The sequence below is a fragment of the Trichomycterus rosablanca genome, chromosome 1 (assembly GCF_030014385.1).
Source record: "Trichomycterus rosablanca isolate fTriRos1 chromosome 1, fTriRos1.hap1, whole genome shotgun sequence".
Taxonomy (NCBI): Eukaryota; Metazoa; Chordata; class Actinopteri; order Siluriformes; family Trichomycteridae; genus Trichomycterus; species Trichomycterus rosablanca.
The window spans coordinates 978,954-987,982 of record NC_085988.1 but is presented as its reverse complement, the minus strand read 5'-3'; the positions used below and the strand labels follow the sequence as shown (position 1 = coordinate 987,982).

The following is a 9,029-nucleotide window of genomic DNA, read 5'->3' as shown; positions in this document are numbered from 1 at the left end:
TTATAGAGTAGGGTGTGTGATAAGTGGTTATAGTGTCGGGTGTGTGAATAATTGTTATAGTGTCGGGTGTGTGATTAGTGGTTAAAGAGTCGGGTGTGTGATTAGTGGTTATAGAGTCGGGTGTGTGATAAGTGGTTATAGAGTCGGGTGTGTGATAAGTGGTTATAGAGTCGGGTGTGTGATAAGTGGTTATAGAGTCGGGTGTGTGATTAGTGGTTATAGAGTCGGGTGTGTGATTAGTGGTTATGGAGTAGGGTGTGTGATAAGTGGTTATAGAGTCGGGTGTGTGATTAGTGGTTATAGAGTCGGGTGTGTGATTAGTGGTTATGGAGTAGGGTGTGTGATTAGTGGTTATAGAGTCGGGTGTGTGATAAGTGGTTATAGAGTCGGGTGTGTGATTAGTGGTTATGGAGTCGGGTGTGTGATTAGTGGTTATGGAGTAGGGTGTGTGATAAGTGGTTATAGAGTCGGGTGTGTGATTAGTGGTTATAGAGTCGGGTGTGTGATTAGTGGTTATGGAGTAGGGTGTGTGATTAGTGGTTATGGAGTCGGGTGTGTGATAAGCGGTTATAGAGTCGGGTGTGTGATAAGTGGTTATAGAGTCGGGTGTGTGATTAGTGGTTATAGAGTCGGGTGTGTGATTAGTGGTTATGGAGTAGGGTGTGTGATAAGTGGTTATAGAGTCGGGTGTGTGATTAGTGGTTATAGAGTCGGGTGTGTGATTAGTGGTTATGGAGTAGGGTGTGTGATTAGTGGTTATAGAGTCGGGTGTGTGAATAATTGTTATAGTGTCGGGTGTGTGATTAGTTGTTATTTGATTATCTGGTAAGTGGCAGTGATAGCTCAGTGGTTAAGGTACTGGACTAGTAAACAGAAGGTTGCCGGTTCAAGCCCCACCACCACCAAGTTGCCACTGTTGGGTCCCTGAGCAAGGCCCTTAACCCTCAATTGCTCATCGTGTTCAGCTCATTGTGTAAGTCGCTTTGGAGAAAAGCGTCTGCTAAATGCTGAAAATGTAAATGTAAATGTAAATGGTAAGTCAAATGTATTTGGACAGCACTTTTTAAATAATCGTTGTTTTGTTCCTGCAGCTTCCTGATGTAAACGTGTTAATCGTTCGTCTCCTCAAACGTAGGATCTGTTTAACAGCTCCGTTATTGCTTCACACTAATGTTGTCGAAATCACAAACACCAGCGTTTTCCAAAGAACTTTCTGAGAAGTTTTATCAGAAGTTAGATTTCACAATGATGCTGAGATGTCACTAGAGGAATCTGGAGGCGTTATATTTAGGATATAAAAGTGCAGCGTTCTGCACCACACCCTACCTCAGAGAGACGCTTCACTAGTAAGTTCACTTCTTACCTCTTTATCTTTCTTATTTTTACTTTACATGAACTCACGTGATGTTTTTATCTGCTGTACAGGACTCTACTCTACTCTACAGTACATCTACTGAACACAAAACCATCCACCTACCATTCAGCTACAATGGCTCAAAGCAAAGGTGAGTATTAAATGTAGATTTTTATTCTCTTTATATTATATTTATATTATCATTTCTCTTTATATCGTCACACTACTGATTTTGTCATGACGGCTCCTGTTAAACAACCTTTATGATACAGTTTAGCCAGTGTAACGTTCTGACCTGCAGTGTTTAAATCGTCATCGTGCACCACCTGAAGCTAACTGCACCTAACTGTTACCTCAGTAAGCTAAAACTGTGCTGATGTACAGGGGTGTGTCTCTGTTTAAGTAGAGCGTGTAAATAATCTGATTATGAGTCCAGGTCTGATTAGAATCCTCTTTACTGAGGAGCTGATCAGGTAGATACAGGGGAGCAGGGCGGGTCACCAGGTTCGCATACAGACCCGATAGCTTCTGAGTTTTGTTCTGCCACCTCATGCAGTTGTTCTACCCCTCTGGTCAGAAACATGACCACACCCTGGATAGGACACGAGTCCAACACACAGTAAATAAGTCAGGGTACTTGATGGACACCTTTCATGATTCTGTTAAGATGGAGTGAATCCAGATGATAACCTGGTTTTATTTTATACTCTAGAAGTTGTTTGTGTCTGGGAAATCGAGTTCGTTCAGGAGCTGACCCCGGCCTCGAAGCAGATCCCCCTGCTGTATCACCTCTCCTACCTGTGTCTGGCTAAATTCCCCAAACTAGAGAGGCTGCTCAGGGCGCGAGCTGTGGAGACCCAGATACTGTTTGGAGAATCCGAGGGGATCTTGTATCAGGTATCTTACATTTTTATTATTTCCTATTACCTATTATATAGTTGCTAGGGTGTTTGTAAGCAGTTGCTTTGATACTCCAAGTAGTTGATACCAAGTGTTACCAAGTGGTTTCTATGGTATTTACACTGCTCACAAAAATTAGGGGATATTTCAGAATGAATATGAAGTGATAAAAAAAAAAAGAAGCATTTGATTTTTTTTTTAATTAAACAACAACATCAGAAAAGCAAACGACAAGTCAAAGAAAGTTGTTCGATTATGCAAATGAGACGCAAACTCAATTATCGTGATTGAGTAGCAAGTGACATATTGGTGGAGGTGAACAGAAGCATGTCAAACTGGACGAGAGTGCCACACACTGACTGTTCAGTAGGTTGTATGGTCACCCACGACTGCCAAAACACACTGACAGCGATGGGGCGTGGACAGGATCAGATTGTCCAGCAGTACTTGTGGGATCCTCTGCCACCCTTGCTCCAGGGCAACTTCCAGCTCAAGAAGTGTTGTGGGAGGCGTCGGACGGTTTGCCAGACGTCTTCCCAGTGCATCCCAAGCATGTTCAATGGGATTCAGGTCTGGAGAACGTGAAGGCCAGTCCATGCGTTCTATTCCTGCCTCCTGAAGCATGTTGTTGACGAGATGCGCACGGTGGGGCCTTGCATTATCGTCCATGAAAAGAAAGTTGTTTCCAACTGCGCCAGCATAGGGTACCACTATAGGGTGCAGGACCTCATCTCCATATCTGACAGCAGTCAGCGATCCGTTTCTGATGACGTGAAGGTCGGTACGACCACCAATGCTGATGCCAGCCCACACCATGATTCCACCACCACCGAAGGAGTCCCTTTCTCACATGAAACGTGGATTCTCCCGTGTTCCTCGTTCACATCAGATCAGGACACAATGATTGTCAGGATGCAGACTGAACCGGGACTCGTCAGAGAAGAGGACAGTTGACCACTCATCACCAGTCCAATGACGATGCTCATCAGCCCACCTTCTACGGGTTCTACGGTGTTCGGCAGATAACGGAATGCATACCATTGGTCGGTTTCACATTCATAAATAAAGTGATCTAGATTTTATTTCATTTTTTTACAATCCTACACATCCTTCTGCTCTACCAAATCTCTCCACCACTGAGCTAACTCTGGTGTGCAGTCCAACATGAAGGAGCCGATTTCGTATGGTCTGGGTGAATATCCGTCGTCTAGTGGCAGCAAGAAACTGTTTTCTCAGCTCTGTTGCATTGCTGCGCCTGTTCCATCTTGCCAATAAGGTCAAGTAGCGGTCATCTCTTGACCAAATCGTGTTGCAAGGGCTGGGAAATTGCAGGATGTGCACTTTCAAGATCAGGGAATGTGCATATACTCCAGCACTTTCAGTCTTTTGTATAGTGCAATTTCACCAATGAAATAAAAGTTGGTTGGCATAATCAAACAACTTTCTTTGACTTGTCGTTTGCTTTTCTGATGTTCTTGTTTAATAAAAAAAAATCAAATGCTTTTTTCATCGCTTCATATTCATTTTGAAATATCCCCTAATTTTTGTGAGCAGTGTAGTTGGATGCTATAGGGCAGGGGTCTCAAACTCGCGGCCCGCGAGCCAGTTGCGGCCCGCAGGCCAATATTTTGTGGCCCCCGACATAACGTCAAAGTTCATTGTTAGTGCGGCCCGCGCGGTTTTCTCACATGCACCTATGCAACGTATTAGCAACGTCACTTGGCTGAAACGTGATTCAGAGCGACACCAAGTGGAAGGAAAATATATCCTGTCAGCCAGTGCAAGGTACAGAGGACAGAAAGGTGCGATCGCAAAAGAAAACAAATTTAACAAGAACAATTTAATCAAAAAGAGCAAGAATTTAAAATATATAAAACAGACAATGCACTTGATATTAAGAATTAAGAGAGGTGAAGTAACATGGACACCAGAGTTAGCTCAGTGGTGGAGAGATTTGGTAGAGCAGAAGGATGTGTAGGATGTAAACAAAATGAATAAAATCTAGATCACTTTATTTATGAATGTGAAATGTATAAACACCTGAGAGATAAATTTAATAATGATAAGAAAAACGAAGTGCTCAAAAAAGCTATGAACAATGATAACATTTTCAAATTCCTTTCAGAATATATAGAAAGGGCTTTCTGAATAATATCCCAAACACTCAGGTATTGGGCAGAGGTGGAAAGAGTACTAAAATATTGTATTCAGGTAAAAGTACAACTACTTTAAATAATTTTTACTGAAATACGAGTAAAATTACTAGTCTAAAAACCTACTCAAGTAAAAAAGTAACTCATTTAAAACGTACTCAGAGTAAACGTTACTTTGTTACTTGTGTTAGTAAAAAAAAATTTCTTAACAATAGGAGGGGTCTCTCCTGTGTAATGCAAACAGGGCAAGTGGATATATCTCACAATAGTTGTTTTTAATTAAAATATAATAGAAAAAACATGTTGATACAACATTTAAAACATTTAGGGATGTGTAATGTGTCATTTTAGTACAGAACATCCCATAATACTTTATCAAACTGTATAACCACTGAAGTTGGCATTAATTGTGGATTCTATAGAGCAGCCTTCTTTTCATCACCAACAAATACCAAACAACATCCTACTGCAGATCTCATAACTCTCATAACTCAACACAAGTCAAGGTTACAAGTGTTGTGACTTTCACTAAATCACCCAAAGAAAACCTTCAAGATGTAAGAGACAATTCTGGGAATAATGGATCTTTAGGTTTCTGGCAGCAAAGAGTAGGTAAAAGAAGCCTCTGTTCTGAAGAATTGTTCATGTTCTGAACTGTTATTAATAAAGATTGAGAAGTTTGGATCAGTTGTACTTTTGTTTGGAATACCTGAAACCCTTTTTTTGTGGAATACTTGATGCGGCCCAGCCGCTCCTAGACTCTACCTCCAGCGGCCCCCAGGTAAATTGAGTTTGAGACCCCTGCTATAGGGTGTTGATTGGTAATTTGTTGCTAAACAGTTGCTGTGGTGTTCAAGGTTGCTTGTAGGGTGTATTTTATGTTTTTCAAGTCATTGTTAAGGTGTAATTAATGCTATTTATTGTTGCTAAAGTGTCTCATAATTGCCAGGGTGTTGCTAACTTGTTGCTAGGTGTTTACACTCTAGCAGTCAGCTGCAAAATGATAGTCACTGCTGTGGTGTTTCTGGTGGTTGATAAGCAATACTTAATGGTTCTGGTATCTCAGAGTTACAAGGGTCTCACTATGATACAATCTGGGGTTGATATCTGGACGCTCTTGTTCCAGTATGTTTCTGTGTTGTTTGCAGTGGTATCCCAGGTGATTCCTAGGGTGTTGCTAGGGTGTTGCTAGGGTGTTGATAGCTATTGCAGGTGGTTTAGGGATTTTGCAGGGTTGTTGCTCTGTTGTTCCAGGTGGCTGTTAGAGTGTTTTTAGGTTTGCTGTGGTACCCTGATGGTTACTACGGTGTTTTTTTACATTTATTTACATTTTCAGCATTTAGCAGACGCCTTCATCCAAAGCGACTTACAGTACTGTGACATTATACAGTCTAAGCAATTAAGGGTTAAGGGCCTTGCTCAAGGGCCCAACAGCAGCAACCTGGCAGTGGTGGGGCTTGAACCAGCAACTTTCTAATTACTAGTCCAGTACCTTAACCGCTAGGCTACAACTGCCCTGGCCACGCCAACTGTTTTCAATTGTAAGTAGGCTGTTGGTATCCTAGGTGAATACTAGATTGCTGCTTTGTTGTTCCAGGTGGTTGTTAGGTTCTTGCTAGACATTTTTTTCCAGGTGATTTCCAAGGTGTAACTAGTGGGTGCTAGGGCTTTACTACGGTTTCTTTAGGTTGTTGCTTTGGTGGCTGCTGTGAGGTTGTTGTGGTATTTGAGCTGTTTGCTTGAGTGTTCGGTTTGCTGCAGTATCTTGTGATTGTGATGGTTACTGTAGTGTTTTTGGTTGTTAGTAGGTTGTTGTTAGTTGGTTGATATGGGATCCCAGGTGGTTGCTAGTGTGTTGCTAGGGGTATTTGCCATTCTGTTCCAGAAGGGTTCTATGGTGTTGCATGGTGCTTGCTGTGGTAGCCCAAGGGTTTGTTAGTGTGTTATAAGAATACCCCAGCATGTCTGAAAACGTTGCTGTTGGACCTCAAGGTGCCCACACCAATACCAATACCAGTAGTGACATTTGTGCCACAGCTAAAGTGGCAGAATTCCACCTTGTTATAAAACAGGACTGAGGAGCAGATCTGATCTGGGGTGGGGTGGAATGACTAGGCTAACGTGACTTCTACTGGACAGTAGAGTGATGAGATGGTGGAACATTAATATCTCCCTCTTCTTTCTCTGCAGTGTATGGGCACCAGTAACAACCTGGTTACATCACTGTTCCCCATGCTGATATTCGCTGTGGAGAAAAACAAACCCACGCTGGCTGGTAAATACCTGAATAAAGCAGAAACGTGGATCAAGGAGATCATTGACGAGGTGCAGAAGATGCTGGACAGGTAAACTCACTTTGCTTTGCAGTGAGCTGTACTGGAATAGAGAACCCAGATCAACACAAGTTCAGTCCTCGATGTTGTCAGTTGTCAGTTGATGGTCAGGTGTCCATGTACTTTTGGTTATAAAGTGCAGTTCCACCCCACCTCTCCTAACTGGAAACGTTGATCATAACCTGTTGTTGAACCTTTACTCACTCAGCTATAAAAAACACACCAAAGACGTGAGCACGACCACCAGCGACGTCAACACTGAAAAAGCTGAAACAGAAACGAAGCTGAAGCAGCTCTCCAAGGAGATTGAGGCGATGAAGGAAGTTACAAAGAAGTTTGAAAAGCAGCTGAAGGATGTTGTCCGAAACCTGGAAGAGAAGGAGAAGCAGATCAATGCTAAAAATGAGGAGATTCTGAATCACGTGAGAGATGTGACTCAGAAGAGTTCTGGTATGGGTATCTTGGGTATCATACCGTTCATTGGGCCACTTATTAAGTCGATTTATGACACGGCGACCAGCCCCGCGGCCGTGGCGAAGACCAAGGTTCTTGAGTCAGAACTGAACAACCTCCGTTCTGACAAGACCTCCCTGAAGAATGAAAAGTGGAAACTTGAACTGCAGCTTATTGACTATCAGATGAAGCTTTCCAAACAGATGATAGACCAGGGTGAGTATCTTCAGCTCCACCCGTGAACGTAGCCTCACAGTTACGTATCTGTTATTAATCATGATCTACTTCTGCTCCTGCTAGGTGTAATACCCGAACCTGTCCACCTGAACGAGGTGCAGCAGCACTTGACTAAAATTCAGAACATCCTGATGCAGCTTCTCAGCTTCTGGGAAAAGGTCGACAAAGCGCTGAAAACAATGAAAAACAAAACCTTCACTGATGAGCACATTCTTGAGGAATTCGACCCGGACCTGAAACAAATGTTTATAGGCTCAATCAAATCTGCCTCTGAGGTTATTATTATTTATTTATTATTATTTTAATATTTATTATACTTATTGTTATTATAAATTATGATTTTTTTTTAAAATTCTATTATCATTTACAATTATCTACTATAATTATGACAATTTTATTTAATTATTAACTATTATTAATGATAACTTATATTTATTTTTATAAATAATTATTATTATAACATTACTATTACTTTTATTCTTAAATATATTATCAATTATTTTTATTATCTTTTTTACTTATCTATTTGTATTACTCTTTTTATTTTTAGTTTTTTTGTTTTAATGGTTATTATCTTTTTTATTATTTATAATTACTGTTATTTTTAATAATATTAATGATTATCTTTATTTGTTTATTATTATTATTTATTATTATTACTATACATTTATTATTATTATTATTATTATTATTATATGAATAATAATAAAATTAATATTATTATACATTTTTTAATGATTACATTATTATTACTACAAATTATTATTAGTAGTAGTAGCATAAATTAATAGTTTTAAATATTATTATACATTGGTATTATTATTATTCTACATTATTATTATTGTTATTATTATAAATTATTAGTGTTATATATTATTATATATGATGATTGTTATAATTATTATAAATAATTATTATATATTATTATTGTTATAAATTAGTATTATTATAAATTATTATTATTACTGTTATTATTATAATGAATGCTGATGTTTGAAATATAACGCTTGAATAACGCTTGAATAACGCTTGTGGGTGTTTATACGTTCTGCAGGTCTGGACAATGTTCGCTGCAGGCTGCTCTGTGTGTGTGGATCTGTTTAAGGTTCAGAACCTGACGGCCTACGCTTTTCTGGAGCAGAACCCCTCGTCCCTCACTGAGGAGGAGTGGCAGCGACAGTACGACGCCGTGATAGCAAAGCTGGAGAACGCTAACAAACTCGCTGAGCTCCCGGCCCCATAACCATAGAGGAGATGTGAACCTTCCTCCTCCTGCAACACCTACACACCTACACCTGCTACATGGCTGTGGGAGAGAATTCTGATCCAATCAGATTCATCAATTAATCAATCAATCAATAAATAAAGAGAGAAACTAGAACGTTCCTGCATGATTATTTTGCACTACATTCACCACATGAGTCTTTCCTCCCTCTGTCCACATATTTATGGTCACCTGTACAGTATACTGTGGATTATATCCTGATTTATATCATCGTATAACACTATAAATCAATTATATACTACACACACTACTCACAAAAAGTTCGGGATGTTTGGCTTTGGAGTGAAATTGATGGAAAAGGTAAAACGTTCACA

The 9,029-nt window shown here is 40.0% G+C and overlaps 1 protein-coding gene across 1 annotated transcript; it reads left to right on the top strand.

Annotated features, from left to right (window-relative positions):
* The first annotated feature begins 1,421 nt into the window (after nt 1–1,421).
* On the top strand, nt 1,422–8,811 carry LOC134318384 (uncharacterized). The gene is made up of 6 exons (XM_062999280.1): nt 1,422–1,505; nt 2,067–2,251; nt 6,598–6,752; nt 6,949–7,409; nt 7,494–7,705; nt 8,485–8,811. Exons 1-6 carry the CDS (start codon nt 1,490–1,492, stop codon nt 8,671–8,673), a joined length of 1,218 nt encoding a protein of 405 aa, XP_062855350.1. The 5' UTR covers nt 1,422–1,489; the 3' UTR covers nt 8,674–8,811.
* Nucleotides 8,812–9,029: the final 218 nt, after the last annotated feature.